Here is a 22959-nt window from a genome sequence, read left to right on the forward strand (position 1 = left end):
GCATCAAAAAATTCTTCCACTTCTACCTTAGTAGAACCTTCCATGGGACCATAGACACAAATAAGTCTCATTGTCCAATTCCCCATTCTGATATTTGCCCACATCACTCTACTTAAGACTGCCTGCCATTCAAGATTAGCTTCGTATTTTATGTTGAATACTATGGCTACTCCTTCTTTTCCTTGATTGTCATTTCCTGAATATAACATTTTATATTTATTGCTCAGAAAGATCTCACCAGTTTTTGTCTTTTTTTTTTGTTTCAGTCACCCCTATTATGTCAATCTGGTACTTATCTAATTCTTCAGTTAGTTCCATTTCTTTGCCATTCAGGCTTCTTATGTTGATAGCACCGATCTTTATCTCTGGTGATGTCGAGTTGGGGGTGTACTTTCATAATATATATATATATTGTTGTTAGGATTGACTCGGGATTTATACATTTATAAAATTAATATTTAACTGACTAGAACCGTACTGGCGCTCTAAAATTAGCTGTCACTCACATTCAACTTATGCTAACAATAGCACGCGGTCACCTATTCAAATGCGCCTGTTACCATTATTCTTCTTTTTATTAAGCTGGAAAGTCCATGTTTTTTACCTTGTTAGTTTTATAAGTTTTGTGTCATTTCTTACTCACCTGAAGAAGTCGGGACACCGATGAAACTAGTCGTGATTTATTAAAGTTTTTTTGTGTTATACCTTCTCAGGTTCTAGTCAGTTAAATATTAATTTTATAAATATATATATATATATAGACAGATAGATAGATTGTGTCAGTATTATGAAATACAAAGGAACTGTGAAATTATTATACGTACTCTGATATTATATTGACTCACTTTTCTTCATATAGAATTTGGGAAAGTATATTGTTTTCCAATAAAGTTATTTTACATTGCATGCCAATCACTGTCAGCCATTTTTGTATTAAAACCGTTACTTACAGGTCTGAAAATCTGTTATAATAAAGTCATGCTGGGAAGAGTGTTGCTATTATACACATGGTAATGGCAAGAGCAAAGAGAAGGATAGGAAGAAAACATTAAATGGGAGAAACAGAAAATGCAAGTGGGGTATATAAATAAACTTTGGAAATGAACTTTTATTAAGGAATTTCTTGCATTATATTTGTGAAGATTAAGGAGAAAATCCTTTCTTCTGATATATCATATCTACAAATATTCAAATTATGAAAGAGTCATTCAGTACTGAACTTAGTAAACAGAATATTGGCTACACAAAGCCTAAAAATGTTTTCAAAAAGACATCATTCTTTATAGACAACTTCTAACCCATGGAAATCAGCAAGATTGGGAACATTTATGAGAATGTCAGCCCATGTCATTCATGTAAATGACATGGGCTAACATGATGATAATATAATGACAATTAAGGAAGCCAAGATAAGAAACATTGCTCTAATATGTCACTGTCTCTGTGTAAAGAAAGAAGTATTTTTTATTCTGTTATTTCATTATTTGGTGGGAGGAATTTTTATTTTTTTTTCTACTTATAAACAGTGTGGAAGTTAAGTATTTGGCTAAGAATAATATATACCTTCATCATATTGGCAAGGAAAAATAAATACTGTTTTCTTTGAACAGCAGTAAAAGAATCTCTTCCCCACCAAATACAACGGACCACACCCCAAAGAAATGTGATTTTACTGCATATCCCAAAAATTCTCTCATAAAAGATACTTAAAAATATTCATAAGAAACAAAAATAAAAAAAAATCCAACCAAAAACCACAAAAAAAAAAAAAAAAAAAGAGAAATCCAACCAAACAACCCACAAACATTAATTCTTATCAAAGAACAAGTTACCACATCCACTTCACCAACATCTATGACCTAAATGCAGTATAAATGACCTACACCACCACCTACAGTCATCTAAACCAGAATTTCTATTCCTATCAGAACACCAACTGGCTGCCACAAGGGTGGCCTGTGCATTTGTCAGAATCAACATACCATGCCAGAGATGCAAAACCTTGAATCCCCCACTCTTTGATCTGCTTTGGCTCAAATTTTCCCTACCAAATCAACCTGCTTTTTTCATATCTTCTCTCTCTCTCTCTCTAAAGCTCAAGTTTCTGAAGTTGAAATACTCTAATAGTGAGGTCATCCTCCTTGGGGACTTCAATGTCCACAACTCAAATTGGCATACCTTCTCCAGTTTCACCAATCAAGTAGGCAGGGAGATTTGCCATCAGTAATGACCTATCACAGACCATCAATCTTCCTACCAGAATAATTGACATCTTCTCCAATTTGCCAATACGCTGGATATCAGTTCTCCTTTTGATAACTCAGATCACAACCTCATAAAAGTCTCTTTTACCACAGAACAACCTCCACCACCAGTTTATAGTCTTGTTTCCTATGGCACTACAAGGGTGCCAACTGGGAGGACCTTCATGATTTCTATTCCTCCTTCCCATGGTCCGACTACTGCTTCAGTTCTGATCCAGACACTGGCTCAGAACGAATAACAAATCATGCTCACAGGAATGAAGGCTTTCATCCCTCAATCCACTCCAAATTCTAAGTCATCATCCAAGCCTTAAGTGTGCCAATGGAGTAAAAGAAAAACCTCTGCATAGTACAAATGGGTCAAGACCAAAACTCCAGCTGCTCACTCTACCTATACTGCAGCTCACAACAGTTGTAAAAGAATCATCACAAGTCCAAATCTGACTTTGAAAGGGCCAAATGCTGCAAACTTGCCTCCTGCACAAATGGCTGTCACTCTTTCTGGTTCCTTGCCAAGTCATTGGGCTCAATTTCTGCCCACCCAGGTTTCCACTACTCTCACATTCGGATGGTACTGTAATTACCTCACCTAAAGCAAAAGCTGACCTACTGGTATCATTCTTCTCTTCCAATTCCTGCATTGATGACCTGGGCAAAGTTCCCTTCACTCCACCAAGAAGGCTCCTTCCATGTCACCCATGTTCTTCTGTGAAAAAAGAAATATAAAGAATCCTCAATAACCTGAAAACAAACAAGCCATCTGGTCCTGAAGGTATCGCACCTATTGTGTTAAAAAACTGTGCCCAGGAACTAACACCAACCCTGTATTGTATCCCCTCTTCAATGTATCATATTCAACTAGCATGTAAAATGCTAGAGACCTACCAACTAATCAATAACTAGCAGTACGGATTCTGCCACTCACGATCTACAGCTGATTTTCTTGCTTTCACCACTCACCTCTGGACACATTCCATGGAAAAATTCATGTGATTTCCCTTGACATTTTAAAGGCATTTAATTGGGTTTGGCACACGGACCTGCTTAACAAACTGCCATCTTATGGTCTACCTTCCACACTCAGAAACTGGATCACTAACATTTTCCCTGGTTGCTCACTATGTGTCATAGTAGATGGTTTCCTCTCCTCGGATTTCTCCATCAATGCAGGAGTTCCAAAGGGTTTTGTTCTTTGGCCCACTCTCTTCCTCTTGTATGTAAATGACCTGGTGTTACAACAGGAGAGGAATTTGCTGATTACTTATTCAATCAGCAAATTGCTCTCCTATTGTGGATGAATAACTGAGGTATTATTATAATAATGAGTCTCCTTGTCTTGATGTTATCCCTCCAGATTGTACTGAAAATTATGCCAGAATAAACACCTATATTTTATTGCCTATACAAGCAGTCATACTCACCTTTAATTTAGTGAACATGGAAACAAATCTTCATCCAGCCTGTCCCTATAAAGGGAAGATAAAAGTCAGCCATCATACTATCTTCCCACTTCCCTTATCTGATTAAGTCATTAATCATCATCCATTACTGGAAAACCTACCAATTAATTAGAGATTATTAATATGAATTTCACTACTCTTGCTCCACAGTAGAATTCCTAGACAGTCATACCCACCTTTGGACACAGGCAATGGAAAATTGGAGAGAAACTGGTTGATCTTGATATTTGCATGAGATCTGATCAAGTCTGGTATAAAGGCTTTCTTATATGGTTACTACCTTATGGTCTCTCTCTTCTTTGTGATTAGGTCACCAATTTCATCTCTAGTTGTTCAATGTGTGTGTCACAGCAGATGATTTCCTCTCTCATCTGATTTTTCTGACAATGCAGATCTACCTCAAGACTTTGTGCTTTCATTCACTCTCTTTGCACTATATATAAATGACTTTTTCTCATTAACCTCAAATCCTATCCATAATTTAGCAGATGACGGTACGTTCAAATCCTCTTCTTCATTTGAGAAACCATGTAGTATTCCAATGATTCAGGCATTCAGATCTTTGCCAACCAATGTCTGAAATACTGGTTGTGATCAATTTTCCTCCAAACACAATCATATCTTATTTCTTGAAAGAAAGATCTTGCTTCATTCCTTACTTTCGTTAATATTCCAATCTTCAGTTAGGATCATTTTTCTGTTCTTGAAATGCTTTTCTTTTCCAGCCCATCCATAGCCTCGATAACTAATAATTAAGGAATTGACACCGTAGAGTAGAAATATAAATTAAATAAACTTTAATATATACTTTCCAATATTTCGGCAAACGTCACCTTGCCATCTTCTTGGGAACTTAATACAAAGACAAGTGCACGCAAGTACTACATAACAGCAAATGAGAACAGAAGCTAGGAAGCTACTGTTTTCCTAAAGTCCTGAAGGTTCCCCCCTGCCGGGCTATATTGGTAGTTCTTGGCCTTTGGGCTGAAGTTCTTCTGATAAATGTTTCCCAAATTTGGGACAGTCTTATGCATCCAAATTTGTTGAGGTTTGGCATGTTCCTAAGGGCTGAGGCTGATTCCATGAATTGTCTTTCATATTTGAACTTGCTGCGGTGTATTAATGTGGCTTTCTTCCTTTCTTCCAAAATGTCTTTTTTTTTCTTTTTTTTTTTTTTAGGTATTTTTCAATGGACTTTGCTCCTAACTAGTCACTGCCTTTCTTCTTATCATAAGCAGAACACGAGCTGCTGCTGTACTTATTATGCAATTCGGATCCTAGTTCGCTGTACCAACTTCTCATTATCTTTTTTTTTTTCATTCTATCTACCTCTATTTTTTTAAATACCTTTTCTCATATCATTTCCTTAATGTATACAGTTTCCAGCTTATGCATGTGGGGATTAGCAACAAAAAAAATTCCACTAGTATGCTTTTATCTGTTCTTTACAAAAGAATAAGAAAATCAAATATGTTCCCTTACCTCCTGGAACACATTCCATGAAAATCTTAAAGTATCCATTTTCGCTAACAGATCCCAGATACTGTACTATGTTTCGATGCCGAAGTTGAGAATGGAGTTTAATTTCTTCATGAAGTGGCTGTACTTCACTATAAAATAATGAAAAAAATTATATATTTCCAGAAATGTGAATTAAACAATGAGTGGAATATGGTTTGTTAATTACTGGTAAAAAAAAGAAACCGATTTAATAAATTAGTAGTTTCGTATAACACTATTGTGCACTTCTTCAGATTGGGCCAGAATGCAAATAAAGAGTATTATTTAAAAAGAGATTTCTGAATTGGTAACTGTAATTTTTTTAATTCACTCAACATGAGACAGATGTTGAATATAGGAATGAGATATCAGATATGCAGTGTATTATAGCTTGTCTTATAGCCTAATTGATTAATATCTAGATCATTTATGTATGCTTCCCGGAGATGATTTAATTTTAATATTAGATCTTAGTTTTTATCGCATTGGTTTGGACATCTTATTGTTTCACTTCTCTCCTTAAATTTACATATATAATTATTAAATTCTATGTACAGCATTTTAGTGAGCTGCTAATTAACTTCATGGTTTTCGTTGGGGGTGAACGCTAGTACAGATTAATGTGTCCATTTTAAGAAATCTCTTTGTAAATACTGAATTTTTATTTGCATTCTTTCCAAATCGGAAGAAAAATATGATAATGTTGCTTGAAATTAGTAATTAATTTATTAAAGTGGTTTACTTTTTTATGTGATTTTTGCCAGCAATTAACAAACCATGGATACAACAAGCTGCAGAAATTTTAACACTTTAATGAGTAGAATAATTCAAAAACCCAAGCTTACCAAAGTGTAAATCCACATCCTAGTTAGAAATAATAAAGTCTATACTAAAATAAAGAGCCAAAAGGCTTCACTTCGGCAATGCAAAATTATCTAAATTGAGTGGATATTAAATCAAACATCATTTCAAAGCCAAATACAGAAATTATGATAGTTTTGTGCAGAAACTATAAAAGTTTCATGTGAAAATTGACCAGAGAGCAGGAATACACTGTCCCCCATACTACGAGTTGCCCTAGCCAAACTGTATAAGTGATGACGAATGCAGTGAGCATCCATATATTCACCTCCTATTGGTTCATTATAAGGTTTCACTACCATGACAGCTGTTTCAAACTCATTGGTTTTCGTCAGAGGCTAGGCAGAAACCTAGAGAGCAAAAATTCTCAGTCCTAAGGAACTCAGTCGAAGCATTGGAGAAGTGTACTTTCTGTAAGCAAACTCTCAGTCGGTGCGTAAAGTATTTACTAAAAGAAAGAGCCAAAAGGCTTCACTTCGGCAATGCAAAATTATTTAAATTAAGTGGATATTAAATTCAACATAATTTCAAAGCTGAATACAGAAACTATGAAAGTTTCGTGCAGAAACCATAAAAGTTTCATGCAAAAATTGCCCAGATATCTAGCATTCGTCATAGCATTCGTTGTCACCTATACGGTTTGGCTAGGGCAACTCGTAGTATGGTGGCGGAGTATTCCCACTGGCTCTCTGGTCAATTTTCAAACAAAACTTTTATAGATTCTGCACAAAACTTTCACAGTTTCTGTATTCGGCTTTGAAATGATGTTGGATTCGATATCCACTTAATTTAGATAACTTTGCATCACCGAAGTGAAGCCTTTTGGCTCTTTATTTAAGTAAATACTTTATGTGCTGACCGAGAGTTGGCTTAAGGAAAATGCAGCTCTTCAAAGCTTCTAATTCCTTAGTACTGAGAGTTTTTGCTCTCTAGGTTTCTGTCTAGTCTCTGACGAAAACCAATGAGTTTGAAACAGCTGTCAGGCTAGTGAAACCTTATAATGAACCAATAGGAGGCAAATATACAGATGCTCACAGCGTTCATCATCACCTATATGGTTTGGCTAGGGCAACTCATAGTATGGTGGCAGTGTATCTGTATTTGGCTCTGAAATGATGTTGGATTTAATATCCACTTAATTTAGATAATAATAAAGTCTACTCTCTCATGATTATATATATATATATATATATATATATATATATATGTTAAAAGTATTAAATGACTAAAGACCGAGTTTTAGATGACTAGTTTCATCTAAACATAACTTCTTCAGGTACTAAAAAACATATAAGAATGTCAGTAAGAAACTGTAGAAGAACTGAATCTGAACAGTATTAAAAAAACGCAGCAAAAAACATTGTAGAGGCTAAAGCCTCTACATGAACTTAAAAAAAAAAGAACAATATTCAACTGTATTATTAGGTACATGCATACGTCCACAATCTCACACATGCCAGTATTGAATAGAGAGCAGTGGCAGTCTGATAAGTCATCATCATCAAATTCCTAATATATATATATATATATACAGGGTGTTCGGGATAAATTTGACAGTTTCGTAAGGAAAAAGAAAATCTTCTTTGTATCTATTAAATTTAATGAATTGACAAAAAAACATTACAGGCAGAGTTAATTACAATACTATCAACAAGATTTACTCAAAATAACCACCATTAGCATCGATCACAGCTTCAATTCTGCTTCGGAACCTCGAACAAGCTGATGCTACAGTCTCCCTGGGAAGGGCCGCAAAAACTGTTTTAATTTTATCCATTAACTGGGCTTTTGTATTACTGGAAGTGCGATTGGTGTCTTTTTCAACTGCGCCCCATACAAAATAATCCATGGGGTTAAGGTCTGGGGAGTTTGGAGGCCAAACATTTGGACTGGTGAAGTCGTAGAAATTTTCAGACAACCATTTTTGACTTTTCCCAGAGGTGTGGCAAGGGGCCGAATCCTGCTGCCATACATACGGCCTACCATTGGCTACCCTTGTTATCCAGGGCTTGACTACAGTTAACAACTCCACGAACAAAGCCCGAATTCCAATGCCAGGGTTCTTCAACACCTGTTCCTGCAGATTTGCGAGGAATTCTGCTGTACGAACGCAATCAGATCGTCTGCTAGGGATCTTTCTTCTTGCTACATCCTCGTAGTCACCATTGCAAGTCTCTAGTTCATGCCTGATTGTTTTTACTGTATTCAGGGAGCATTGGGCAGCAGTCGTAATATCCTTATTTTGATGGCGGGCACGAATCATCATGATACAAGTTATTCTCTTCCATGATTCAGGTGGGTTCCAGCTATCCATCCTTTCTGACATCTTGTATATGAATGAAGAAGGGTCCAAACTTTTAAATGAAGAGAAGTGTGTGTTAATACATGTAACTTACGGAAAAATATAATTAATTATAAATATGTCAAATTTATCCCGAACACCCTGTATATATATATATATATATATATATATATATATATATATATATACAGGGTGTTCGGGATAAATTTGACAGTTTCGTAAGGAAAAAGAAAATCTTCTTTGTATCTATTAAATTTAATGAATTGACAAAAAAACATTACAGGCAGAGTTAATTACAATACTATCAACAAGATTTACTCAAAATAACCACCATTAGCATCGATCACAGCTTCAATTCTGCTTCGGAATCTCGAACAAGCTGATGCTACAGTCTCCCTGGGAAGGGCCGCAAAAACTGTTTTAATTTTATCCATTAACTGGGCTTTTGTATTACTGGAAGTGCGATTGGTGTCTTTTTCAACTGCGCCCCATACAAATTAATCCATGGGGTTAAGGTCTGGGGAGTTTGGAGGCCACACATTTGGACTGGTGAAGTCGTAGAAATTTTCAGACAACCAGTTTTGACTTTTCCCAGAGGTGTGGCAAGGGGCCAAATCCTGCTGCCATACATACGGCCTACCATTGGCTACCCTTGTTATCCAGGACTTGACTACAGTTAGCAACTCCACGAACAAAGCCCGAATTCCAATGCCAGGGTTCTTCAACACCTGTACCTGCAGATTTGCGAGGAATTCTGCTGTGCGAACGCAATCAGATCGTCTGCTAGGGATCTTTCTTCTTGCTACATCCTCGTAGTCACCATTGCAAGTCTCTAGTTCATTCCTGATTGTTTTTACTGTATTCAGGGAGCATTGGGCAGCAGTCGTAATATCCTTATTTTGATGGCGGGCACGAATCATCATGATACAAGTTATTCTCTTCCATGATTCAGGTGGGTTCCAGCTATCCATCCTTTCTGACATCTTGTATATGAATGAAGAAGGGTCCGAACTTTTAAATGAAGAGAAGTGTGTGTTAATACATGTAACTTACGGAAAAATATAATTAATTATAAATATGTCAAATTTATCCCGAACACCCTGTATATACATACATACATATATATATATATATATACACACACATACATATATATATATATACACACACACACACACACACCCTCAAGAGGTATACAGGATCATATTATTATTATTATTATTTCGGGCAACTCCAAGTAGTCGACAGACTCATCGAGGGAGGCCCTAACATCTTGTTAAGAACAACTATTCGACATTCACATAGTATCTATCATACCTCACCTTGAACTCATTCACAATCATAGCACCCACAACAGACTCTGGCAGCTTATTCCACTCATTCACTACTCTCCAAGTAAAAAACCTAGCTCTAACAACCCTTGCTAACCACTTTCTTGCCCAGCTTCCATGTATGGCCCCTAGTCCTCCCACCACCAGTCCTATTCTCAAAAATATCTTCTGAATTAATCTTATAGAAACCCTTCAGTAATTTGAATGTCGCAATCATATCACCCCTTTTCCACCTATCAACCAATTTTTGCAACCTACAAATCTTCAACCTGTTCTTTATAAGGTTCATTCTATAGACCAGCTATCATCTTGGTTACTCATCTCTGGATCCCCTCCGTCTCCTCCCCATCAAGAAGAAACCCTGGTGACCAAATCTGGGCACAGTAGTCGAGATGAGGTCTTATCAAGGCTCGATACAGAGGAACAATAACTTGTTTGTCTCTGGTTGTTAAAGTATTTTTCAGCAACCAAGTGATTTTATGAGCTGAATTAGCCACTATTGCGATGTGCCCCCTAAACTTCAACTCCCTATCCACCAACACTCCCAAATCCCTGGCCTCATCAATCTCCAGGAGTACGGTTCCACCAATGTGATATACTACTGCTAATCTTTTCACCCCAAAATGCATAACCTTACATTTTGCCACCTTAAATTGACATCCATTTTTCCTAGCCCAGTCCTCCAAACTATCCAAATCATCTTGCAAAATTTTGACATCCTGTGCACTCACTATTGCTCTACCCAACTTTGCATCATGAGCAAACAAGTGAACATCTCTCAGATGATCTCCTATAACATTAATGAACAAATTGAATAGTGGTCCAAGAACAGAATCCTGCGGCACACCACTAGTCACAAGTCATCTTATGGATTCTACTCCTGAATAAAGCACTCTCTGATATCTCTCCATCAACCACCCTCCTATCCATCTCACCAACCCTATATCCATCCACATATGCTGCAGTTTACTGATTAGAATTCCATGTGGTATTCTGTCAAAGGCCTTAGCAAGGTCCGGTAGAATCAGTGTAAACCCATTACCCTTATCCAGTTCGGCCGTCACTGTGTTATAAAATGTGAGCAAGTTACTGAGGCATGATCTAAACTTCACAAAACCATGTTGTCCCCCATAGAGTATCCCATTTTCATCTATCCAATTTTGTATTTATCTCTTGACTAATTTCTCCAAGACCTTGACAACAATTCCTGATATACTAATCGGTCGGTAATTTACAACAGCAGTCTTGGCACCTCCTTTATGCAGTGAAACTATTTTCCCCTCTTTCCACCCCCCTCGGGAATAACCCAGACCTGAAACCCAAATTAAACAAGATGGTCAATGGCAGTGACAATTCTTTAGCAGCTTCACGCACGACACGAGCTGGTATACCATCCAATCCAATACCATCCAATGCATACAAATGCCAGAAGTATTAGGATCAAGAAGGAAGAATTTTTGGCCTTGGTTGGCACTTCCAAACCACAGGTTATTGGCATTAGTGAAACATGGCTGACAGAAGATGATATAGCTAGTGGGATTGAATATGAGGGGGTATGGTGTTTTCAGGAGTGACAGGGAGAATAAAATGGGGGAGCAGTCTTATTGATGATAGCTGATGAGCTACAGCCAAGAAGAATAGAAGTGGACCTGCAGGATAGAGAAAAGAGCATATTTGAGGCTATTTGGTGTGAGATTGAAACTAGCAGAACAAAATATACAGTTGAGTGCTGCTATAGACCAGGTGATGGAATAGATGATGGAGATAGTATGCATAAGCAAATATACCCAATGAGTGAAAGGAGGGTAATTATTATGGGAGATTTCAACTATGGTAACATTGATTGGAAGAAGGAGAGGACACATGGGAGAAAGGAATTGGATTTTATGCGGTTATTAAGGGATAACTATCTGCGACAGCATGTAATGGAAAATACTAGGGGTCAGAGAGTGCTAGACCTGGTAACTGCATCTGAGAATTTGGCTGTAACGAATAACACCACGTTGCCACCAATTGGTGAGAGTGATCACAAGGTCTTGACTTGGGAGGTGGCTAAAGGTGTGGAATTTACAATTAAGACACAGTACATGTGGAATTATCGTTCTGGTAAGTATGACAAGCTTAGGAGATTGATTGGTTCAGTGCCATGGCATGTACAACTGCAAGGGCTAGAAGTTGATAGTACATGGGAGGCGGTTAAGAAGTATTTGCATGAAGCAATGGCTGACTGTATACCTAGAGTCCGAATAATAAATCAAGTAGGGGTTAAATGGATGAATAACACCATTAAGCTTGAGCTGCAAAAAAAGAAACAACTATGGAGGGAATTTAAGGAGAAAGGTGACAGGCAGACTCATGAACGGTATAAAGCACAGCCCAGTGGGTAACAAGTGTGGTAAGAAAAGCAAAAAAGGATTACAAAAGAACATTGGCCATGCAGGCTAAAGATAATCCTAAACAGTTTTTTTGATATGTGTTGCATGTAAAAGAAAAAATGAATATGGCAGAATGATTTTAAAGAATGCCGATGGTAGGGAGGTAATCAAATCAGATGATATAGTTGAATTACTGAGCGTGCATTTTGCAAGAATATATCATCCAGGTGGGGACATTGCAGAAATGAGTGGACCAGTAGATTATATGGGAATTGTGGTGAATGAAGTGGAGTAGAGTAGTCTATTGCAAAACCTCAATGTCAATACATCTGTGGGATTGGATGGTATACCAGCTCGTGTCGTACGTGAAGCGGCTAAAGAATTGTCAGTACCCTTGACCATTTTGTTTAATTTGAGTCTCAGGTCTGAGTTAGTCCTGAGGGGGTGGAAAGAGGGGGGAAATAGTTCCACTGCATAAAGAAGGTTCCAAGACTGCTGTTGTAAATTACCGACCGATTAGCATATCAGGAATCGTTCTCAAGGTCTTGGAGAAATTAGTCAAGAGAAGAATACAGGATTGGATAGATAAAAATGGGATACTGTATGGGGGACAACATGGTTTTGTGAAGGGTAGATCATGCCTCAGTAACTTGCTCACGTTTTATAACACAGTGACGGCTGAACTGGATAAGGGTAATGGGTTTACAGTGATTCTACTGGACCTTGCCAAGGCCTTTGACAGGATACCACATGGAACTCTAATCAGTAAACTGGAGCAGATGGGGATAGATACAGGGTTGGTGAGATGGATAGGAGGGTGGCTGATGAAAAGATACCAGAGAGTGGTTTATTCTGGAGTGAAGTCCAAAAGACGGTGTTACACCCTGATACCTTAAGAATGCAGAATTCCCAGTTATCATGGTGTATCTTGAAGAAAAAATAAAATAAAACCCCTGTATAAAAGCTAATAAATGAATTATTTAGAAGAAATAAAAATATTCTTGCATCCAAGTAAAATATATAACAAAAAAGTGTTTGAAGAACTAAATAATAAAAGAATTACAGTTGTGATATAAAACAATTAGCTAAGTAAAACAGAAAAGATTAGTAATAAGAAATTGTATGTGAGAGGCAAGAGATTAAAATATTAAGTAATTTCTTAAAAATTTGGAAGGGGGATTAATTTAGAGGCTAGCAAAAGAAAAACAATAGACTATCGCTCAGGGTCAATTCCCGGATTGGAGACATCGTCATGGGCTCGCCGACCAAAGGATGTTTGGCAGAAAAACGCCACCCTAATTGGTCGGTGAAATCGAATCAAGTAAGGGGCGGAGAAAAGAAATTAAAGAAGGTGCTGTTAGGAGTCAAGATATAAAAGGGTTAGAAACCCCCCCCAAAGAGGCTTTTTCCCGGATAGTTTCTTCACGAGCTCCTTCGTATAGGTTTCACGTGGTTTTCCTGAGTGGCGGGATTGGAGTTAATCTCCGTCGTCACAACAAGGAAACAAAAGTGAGCGGGATTTCGATTCCGTATTTCCTATGGTAAGAAACGAGGAATGCCATTTAGCTAAAGGAAAGAAGGTTTTGTGTAAGTGTTTCATCATCCAGTGACAACTATGAGAAAGGGATATCTGTAAAGAAGTCGGTGTCCACGTGGCGAGTTTCACAGCCATGGTATAGATGATTCTAAAGTGTGTTCTAAATTCAAGTACAAAAAGTAAAGATCGCATAAGCACAGTTTAATGCCAAAAGAACTTAAGAGCGACCGATTATAGGAGAGATCATACCAGGATAGTTCAATCGGAAAAAGGTAGAGGCCAATATAGAAAACTCAAGAGAAAAAGGTACTGTAAAATCTCGTGTTAACTGAAAATCGTCTGTAATTGTAATCATTATTCTATTACTGAACTGTTGAAGAGACTAAGGAAATTTATACTAGGACTTTAGTACATGACTGATTATAATGAAAATGTACTTGTTAATATTAATATTATATAAGTAATTCATGTGTCCTGAGAATTATGCATGTGTACTGTAACGTATAGGAAAGTTTTAAATGTCAAAGTTATGTGTTAATACAGTGAAAGGATAATTTAATCTACATAGTTTTGGATAGTTAAATAGAGTGATTTGATCATATATGTCCATGTGCTACAGCTTATAGCGTATATTCCGACTAATATAGGGTTAACTAAGATGTTAATTAGATTTGGGATTATACATATGAGTTATACATATACAGTATGTGTTGAATTTGTTATGGCGGCATGATCGCAATACCCATATAGGATCATAGCCAAATATTTGTGATTAGATAATGTTATTTTGGAAATGTTTTCTTAGTATTGAATTGAATTATATTAGAAATTGAATTGTACCATACTAATGAGTTTAATAAACCTTTGTTCATTGATAAAACATTTGTCTGAAATTGCTGCCCAATGCACCACTTGAAAAACGTACGAACCTAATCACGCAGGAAATTAATGTGTTAAATAACGAGATAAAGTGTTACGACTGCAATATTGTTTCACATTCAGACATATTTTAGTAATTGCTCCTTGTTTTTGTATTTAATATCTCAAACTAAATGTCCCAAAAGGCGCAGTATAATATAAATATTAGAGACACTAAGGGGAGAAATAACTTAAATATTTGTATTTTTGGGGGATATCTTGTGCATAGATAATAGTTGAACATAGATAAGCATAATTTCACTAGATAGGATAATAATCATAAATTGGGATCCAACAACGGCTTGTGACTAGTGGTGTGCCGCAGGGTTCTGTTCTTAGACCACTACTTTTCAATTTGTTCATTAACGATATAGGAAAGGATCTGAGAGGAAGTGTTCACTTGTTTGCTGATGTTGCAAAGTTGGGTAGAGAAATTGTGAGTGCATAGGATGTCAAAATTTTGCAGGATGATTTGAATAGTTTGGAGGACTGGACAAAAGAAAATGGAATTCAAGTTAATGTGGCAAAGTGTAAGGTTATGCATTTTGGAGTGAAAAGATTAGCAGCAGTATATCACATTGGTGGAACTGTACTCCAGGAGATAGATGAGGCCAGGGATTTGGGAGTGTTGGTGGATAGGGAGTTGACGTTTAGGGGGCACAGTGCAAAAGTGGCTAAATCAGCTTAACAACTCACTTGGATGTTGAAAAATACTTTAACAAGCAGAGACAAACAAGTTATTGTTCCTCTATATCGAGCCTTGATAAGACCCCATCTAGACTACTGTGCCCAGATATGGGCGCCAAGGTTTCATCTTGATGGGGAGGAGGAGGAGAGGATCCAGAGACGATTGACCAAGATGATAGCAGGTGTATGAAATGAACCTTATGAGAACAAGTTGAAGATTTGTGGGTGGAAAAAATTGGTTGATAGGCAGAAAAGGGGTGATATGATTGAAAATTACTGAAGGGTTTCTATAAGATTAATCCAGAAGATATTTTTGAGAATAGGACTGGTGGTGGGTGGACTAGGGGCCATACATGAGTAGCTGGGCAAGAATGTGGTTAGCAGGGATGTTAGATCTAGGTTTTTTACTTGGAGCGTGATGAATGAGTGGAATAAGCTACCAGAGTCTGTTGTGGGTGCTATGACTGTGAATGAGTTCAAGGCGAGGTATGACAAATACTGTGTGAATGTCGAATAGTTTTTCTTGACATGATGTTAGTGCCTCCCTTGATGAGTCTGTTGACTCCTTGGAGTTGCCCAAAATAATAATAATAATAATCCCACAGATGTATTGACATTGAGGTTTTGTAATAGACTACTCACCTTCACTTCATTCACCACAGTTCCGTATAAGCTATTGGTTCATTCATTCCTGCAATGTCACCACCTGGATGATATATTCTTGCAAAGTGCTCGCTCAGTAATTCAACTATATCAACTGATTTGGTTACCTCCCTACCATCGGCATGCTTTAAAATAATTCTGCCATATACATTTTTTCTTTGACTTGCAACATATCGAAAAAACTGTTTGGAATTTTCTTTAGCCTGCAGGGCTAATGTTCTTCATAATCAGATTTTGCTTTTCTTACCACACTCGTTACCCTTCTGGGCTGCGCTTTATACCGTTCATGTGCCTGCCGGTCACCTCTCCACTTAAATTCCCACCATAGTTGTTTCGTTTTTTTGTAGCTCAAGCTAAATGGTGTTATTCATCCATTTAACCCTTACTTGATTTATTATTCAGACTCTAGGTATACAGACAGGCATTGCCTCATGCAAACACTTCCTAACCACCTCCCATGCACTATCAACATCTAGCCCTTGCAGTTTTACCTGCCAATGCACTGAATCAATCAAATTCCTAAGCTTGTCATACTTACCAGCCAGATAATTCCACATGTACTGTGTCTTAATTGTAAATTCCACACCTTTAGCCACCTCCCAAGTCAAGACCTTGTGATCACTCTCACGAATTGGTGGCAACGTGGTGTTATTCGTTACAGCCAAATTCTCAGATGCAGTTACCAGGTCTAGCACTCTCTGACCCCTAGTATTTTCCATTACATGCTGTCGCAGATAGTTATCCCTTAATAACCGCATAAAATCCAATTCCTTTCTCCCATGAGTCCTCTCCTTCTTCCAATCAATGTTACCATAGTTGAAATCTCCCATAATAATTACCCTCCTTTCACTCATTGGGTATATTTGCTTATGCATACTATCTCCACCATCTATTCCATCACCTGGTCTATAGCAGCACCCAACTGTATATTTTGTTCTGCTAGTTTCAATCTCATACCAAATAGCCTCAAATGTGCTCTTTTCTGTATCCTGAAGTTCTACTTCTATTCTACTTGGCTGTAGCTCATCAGCTATCATCAATCTCCCTGTCACTCCTGAACACACCATATACCCCTCACATTCAATCCCACTAGCTATATCATCTTCTGTCAGCCATGTTTCACTAATGCCAATAACTGTGGCCTGGAAGTGCCAACCAAGGTCAAAAATTCTTCCTTCTTGTTCCTAATACTTCTGGCATTAGTATACATGAATTGCAGAAGCCCTTTTATCCCACCCCTATTTTGATGCCTTATACTAATTATCCCATTCTGATTCGTAGCCTTACTTACTCGCTTGGGCATATTACACACATTCACACACTCAACTGTCTCCCTAAAGTCTACATATCTACTTCACCCCCTCCCCCCAATAATAACTCTAGTTTCCCTGATTCTGCACATCCACTTCCACTACATTTGACAACACCTTTTCAAGTCTCCGTACACCAAATCCATTCAAACGTAAACCATCCATTTTATATAAATCCTTTCACTCATCGAACTCACTCCACACATCCACAAATTCCACACCACTCGTCGTGCATAATTCTCGCATAAAGTCATTTGCAATTATGGCCCTCCTTCTATACTCTTCACTGTCATACCGCGGCAACAGACTCGCCATCTTAACTCTCTCGCTCTTCTCTTTTGCTACCTGATGCAATTCCTTCACATCCTCACTCATAGCCCTTTTGTCTCCTTTCAAATCATTTGTACCTTCTACCACTATCAATTCTTTCACTCACTGCTTTTGCATTCTAATTGACTCGCTTACATCCTTAACGTTCGCACCAGGTTGGTACGATTTTGTTAAACTCTCAACTAACACACCTTTTACTAAGGAATCCCCATAAAACACATGCTCTTTCTTTAGACTCACTATCATACTCTTATTTTTTCTATCATACTTTTGCCGTTTATCAGTCGCTATGCTAGGTAAACATTTTTGCCAATGCTCCATCTGCCAATTTGCTCTGCGTAACTGAGCAATCTCATTCATTGCAGCACTCTCATCATTTTTATTCTCCAATAATTCATTGATTCGTTCTGTATGTTTACCTTCATTCTCACTTTCAACGCCACTCTCACAGCTATCTGGTACTACCTCGCAAATATCACTATTTTCTAGATTCTCACTTTCAACCACGATATCATTCTCACGACCTGAAACACTCTTTAAATCCTCACATTCTTTACACTTTCTGCACACATTCACTCCATTATCGTTGTTTAACCAGACTCCAACTGCTCTCCTCAATACATATATTTTGCAAACGGTACACTGAATCAAATCCTTTAAATTAAAATTTTTAGACAAAGACCTGGACCATCTTTGTTGTATTCCTCTTTATGGGGTGCTATGTGCACGATAATCGTATCTATCAATTTACTATTTAAAATACTCAGAAAACACCCAAAAATCACCCAGACACGCTAAAATACGAAAAGTAAACAATACTATGTAAATACTATGGAAATTCACCAATTATTACTCAAAATGACACATCTGTTATGGAGCTCTCCACAAACACTACACACCATGAAGCCCTCTACACGTGTAGTGGTACACTACATGAAAAATTACATCAATTCTAACTTCCTATCTATAATTTTTCTCCAAATCAGTCTGTTCCCTTTCAAGACTCCAACATTATCAGATTATAAGATCTGATAATGTTTAAGTCATTATCAGATCTAACCTATGGCACTTTTTACTGTATCAATAAACCTATATCTTGGTCTTCCTCTGGGTCTTTTTCCTGTCAACCTGGCAGAGAACACTTATTTTGTTAATGTTTCTGATAAGTAGGTTCTGATTAGTTGTAGCTTAAATTACTATTGATGTGAACAGGGTTTAGGATTATTTCTCTTGAATCCAAAATTTTTCATTCTATCTCAAGATAACAACAGTGAAGATTGTTAGACTTTTCCCAGAGTACTGGATATGGGAGGCCCTCCTCATTCAAATTAGCTGAAAACAGTACATGGCTAGATAAGGCGCTGGCTAGAGTTCTTTTGTAGTTGATGTCTCTTTGATGTTTTTCGATATGGAGTTCGATTGATTTTTCCATCTATCCAAAGTAAGGTTTGCCACAATTGCAAATTTCAAATCAGACTTATCAACTTAACAAAGGAATGGGATTGCCTGTAATGTAAGGGAAGAAGTTATGTCTAATGGCAAAAGTAGGGGTATTGGTGGTGAAAGAGAGAGAGATACTGCTAAGGACAGGTAAGAAGGAGCTACAGCTGAGATAGTGGGGTATGATCTTTTTCATGAGGATGAGAAAGGCAAGTAGGAAATAGAGATACAATGGGAAAATAGTGGCAATGGTTTTGAGGCAATATACTGTGAGATGAAGGTTGATGGAAAGAAATATTTTAGATGGATGTTACTATAGGCCAGGGAATACGCAAGGTATAATATATACGCAATATGTAAGACAGACAAGGAAACATATATACGAATTGCCCTAGAAAATAAGAAAAGGTGATCATTATGGGTGATTTTAGTTATAAAAATAACATGGAATAAAGAGATCCCTGCTGATAACACTGTAGGTTGACCTATCTCTAAAGAAGAAATTAATTGTATGATTATACATTGGTGATATTCATGACAATGGTAGTATTATCTTCGTCAGCTTTTGTGATTACAATATTAATGTTCTGGCATAGGGAGTGAAGAGCTTGTACTTCTGTGAAGGATACATTTAAAGGAGGTAGTTTTGTTTTGTATAGAATTTGGGCAATATCAAAATGTAATTTATTTGCTTCATCTGTGTGCAATGCAATTCTCTGTTTTCCCACATTTACCATGATTTCAAAGTAAGGTACATGTCAAGGAGATAAGTTAAAATCAAGACCATTCAACAAAATATTTAATTTGTCATTTATTAACAATCTACTGGTTAAATTTATAACCCAGCTATTATGATTAGACTCAGTTACTGGTTGAATATTCTTCCCTCTAATATTTCAAACTTATGAATTAATCCAAGTTTATGGATGAAATGTGCTTGTCTGGCCATGGATAGTGAAATACCAGAAATTAATTTTCATTTTTGTGTATTTGATTTAATAACACTTTGCTTTCTTCTTGATAAATCTGCAAGCAGAATGCGACCGGATGGTATCCGTAATTTTAACAAAATTAGGAATAATATCAGCAGTGCAACAATGCTTGAGGAACACAAGTCTATTATGCAGATTAGCTTTCTTCAAATGTAGTTTATTGTGTGTGTGTGTGTGTGTGTAATTTTTTTATATGAAGAGATTTAATAACTGAAACCGAGAATAATAGTAAGGCTTTAATGATATAAAATACTACTAGTTTCGGCTTTTGACAGCCTTCTTCAGATGTCTTCTAAAAATAGGAAACAGCAATAAAAATGTTGAAGTTTAAAACTGAGAAGCACAGGAAAATTGCAGTAGATAATTGACATGAAAAAAATATTGTATTTAAATTTAAGTTGTTCTTTCAAACATGGCAAGTTTTGACATAGTTTCTTTATTTACAAATGTCCCTACAGAAGAAGTGCTAATATTACTAAAGAACAAATTATACAAAAAACTGTTTGCTTTACTGACCCATTGCATTAAGTCTGTTACTTCTGATATCAAGATGCCATCTACAAACAGAACCAAGGTCTAGCGATGGGCAACCCTTTATCTCCTATTCTTGCGAACATTTACTTGGAGGATTTTGAAACAAAAGCTATATCATCCTTCTAGTTTAAACCAAAACTTTGGAAACCCTATGTAGATGACATTTTTATTATTTGGAGTCAAGGCCACAACTCTCTCATGGATTTTCTTAATCATCTTGATAATCAGCATCCTAATATAAAATTCACAGTCGAACTTGAATATGACAATTCCCTACCGTTCCTGGATATAAAACTTTCACGCTGCTCTGGAAAATTTAGAATCTCAATGTATAGAAAACCTATGCCAATTAATAGATATCTTCACTATCAGTCCCATCATTTTCCTCCACAAAAACTTGGACCTATTTCTATCTTGAGTCACAGAGCATGCTCTCTTCTGAATGACCCAGATGAACTTCAAAAATTAATTAATTACCTCTCACATCTTTAGACAAAATGGATATTCTGATAAAACCACTAAAAAATTTCTTCTAAATCCTCCTAGCCACCGCACTGAAAAAATAACCAACTTTAAGGGTAACATCTCCATCCCATACATCAGTTCAGTTTCCAAAAAATTAGCTAAAGTTCTTAAGAAGTACAACATCAGGACTTTATTCACTACACTTCCGAAAATCTGCTCGCTAGGAAGCCATCCAAAGCCTCGTCATCATCATAATCTGAAATATCCTGGCGTATATAAGATTTGGTGTGATTGTAATATCCCTTATTTTGGTCAAACAAATAAATCTATTGAATTCCGTATGGAGGAACACAAGGGGGAGAGAGAGATGACTAGACAAGGCACGTGGCAGTGCCTTGTCTAGTCATGTTCTTTTCTCAAACAATCCTGATGTTGAACACCAGGGTCATTCAGTCTGCTGGGATAGATCCGAAAACATCTTTCATTGCCATGATGAGTTTGAAAGAAAAATTGTGGAGTCCAGAGAAATCATCCTTAATCGTGAACATTTAAATAACAATTTGAGCTACAACATCCCTGATTGCCACTCCGCTGTTGTTCAGTACTGGCATTCACAAGAGTCTGTAAGCACGCACTCAACAAACAACGCCACGTTTGAAACAACAACTTAAATGTAAATACGTTTTTTTCATCAATTATGTACTGCAATTTTCCTGTGCTTCTCAGTTTTAAACTTCAGTGTTTTTATTGCTGTTTCCTATTTTTAGAAGACACCTGAAGAAGGCTGTCAAAAGCCGAAACTAGTAATATTTTATATCATTAAAGCCTTACAATTATTCTCGGTTTTAGTCATTAAATCTCTTTATAAAAATGTATCGATACAACCAAGTCAACGTTCCTGAACACACACACACACACACACACACACACACACACACACACACACACACACACACACACACACACAACATATATATATATTTCAAAAAGTTTCAAGACTAGCTCTGTTTACGAGAAATTACTTTATCAACGTTCACTATCACTTTCAAAATAGTCCCCTTGCATATCAATACAGCACTTGCAGCATTCTTGCCACTTCTGGAAGTCATCTTTTTGAAGCATGTCAAGCACCTTCTGCGATTCGCGCTGGATCTCCACAATGGTGTCAAAACAGTGACCTTTGAGCTGGATCTTCATCGGGAAGAGGGCGAAGTCTGCAGGAGCCAAATTTGGCGAGTAGGGTGGGTGCAGAAGTGAGATTATATTGTTTCCGGCGAGAAACTAACGTGTGAGTAGAGTTCGGTGACAGGGTGCATTGTCGTCGTGGAGCATCCAGTTTTTCGCGAGCCACAGATCTGGTCACTTTTGCCAAATGACCTCCCTCAGATGCCTTAAAACCTGGCAGTAGAACTCGTTATTGACAGTCTAGCCCCTGAGGAAAAATTCTTGATGCACACTGCCGCGAATGTCGAAAAAGATGATGACCATGCACTTGGTCGAGCTGCAGACCTGCCTCGCCTTTTTCGATCATGGAGATGATAGGCTCTTCCACTGCGAAGACTGTTGCTTCATCTCAGGGTCGTACCTGTACACCCAAGTTTCGTCACTGGTAATGATCCTCGACATGAAGGATGGGTCATCCATGGCACACTGACAGAGTTCTTGGCAGAATTTGACGCAGTGTTCCTTCTGCTCCTGGGTCAGCAATATGACACACTAACAATGGCAGCAATGTTGTGGAGTGTTCTCCAACGATCCTCATGCACAAGTTGATGGTTTCGACATTTTAGGGGTTGAGCTTGTTGAAGGTCTTCCTGATCTCTCATCGTCTTCCAGTGATGTTCTTCTGCTCTTGAAGCATTCGTGCCACTCAAAACACCTCGAACGACTCATTACAGCATCGCCGTAAACTTGCCGAATCATGTCAAACATCTCTATGGCAGATTTGTCCAGTTTCATGCAGAATTTCATGTTTGCTCTTTGTTCTAAC

The 22959-nt window shown here is 37.4% G+C and overlaps 1 protein-coding gene across 6 annotated transcripts in view; it reads right to left on the reverse strand.

Annotated features, from left to right (window-relative positions):
- Ask1 (apoptotic signal-regulating kinase 1) overlaps nt 1-22959 on the reverse strand; it is a 937451-nt gene that overhangs the window by 501537 nt on the left and 412955 nt on the right. For all 6 annotated transcript variants that reach the window (XM_090395264.1, XM_090395267.1, XM_090395262.1 and 3 more), the window contains exon 17: nt 5207-5334. In XM_090395264.1, the coding sequence (XP_090251390.1) occupies nt 5207-5334 (128 nt within the window). The remainder of the gene's footprint in view (nt 1-5206; nt 5335-22959) is intronic.

The sequence above is a fragment of the Typopeltis vanoorti genome, chromosome 7, assembly GCF_054136105.1.
Source record: "Typopeltis vanoorti isolate ZY-2024b chromosome 7, IOZ_Tvanoo_1.0, whole genome shotgun sequence".
In the NCBI taxonomy this organism is placed as follows: Eukaryota; Metazoa; Arthropoda; class Arachnida; order Uropygi; family Thelyphonidae; genus Typopeltis; species Typopeltis vanoorti.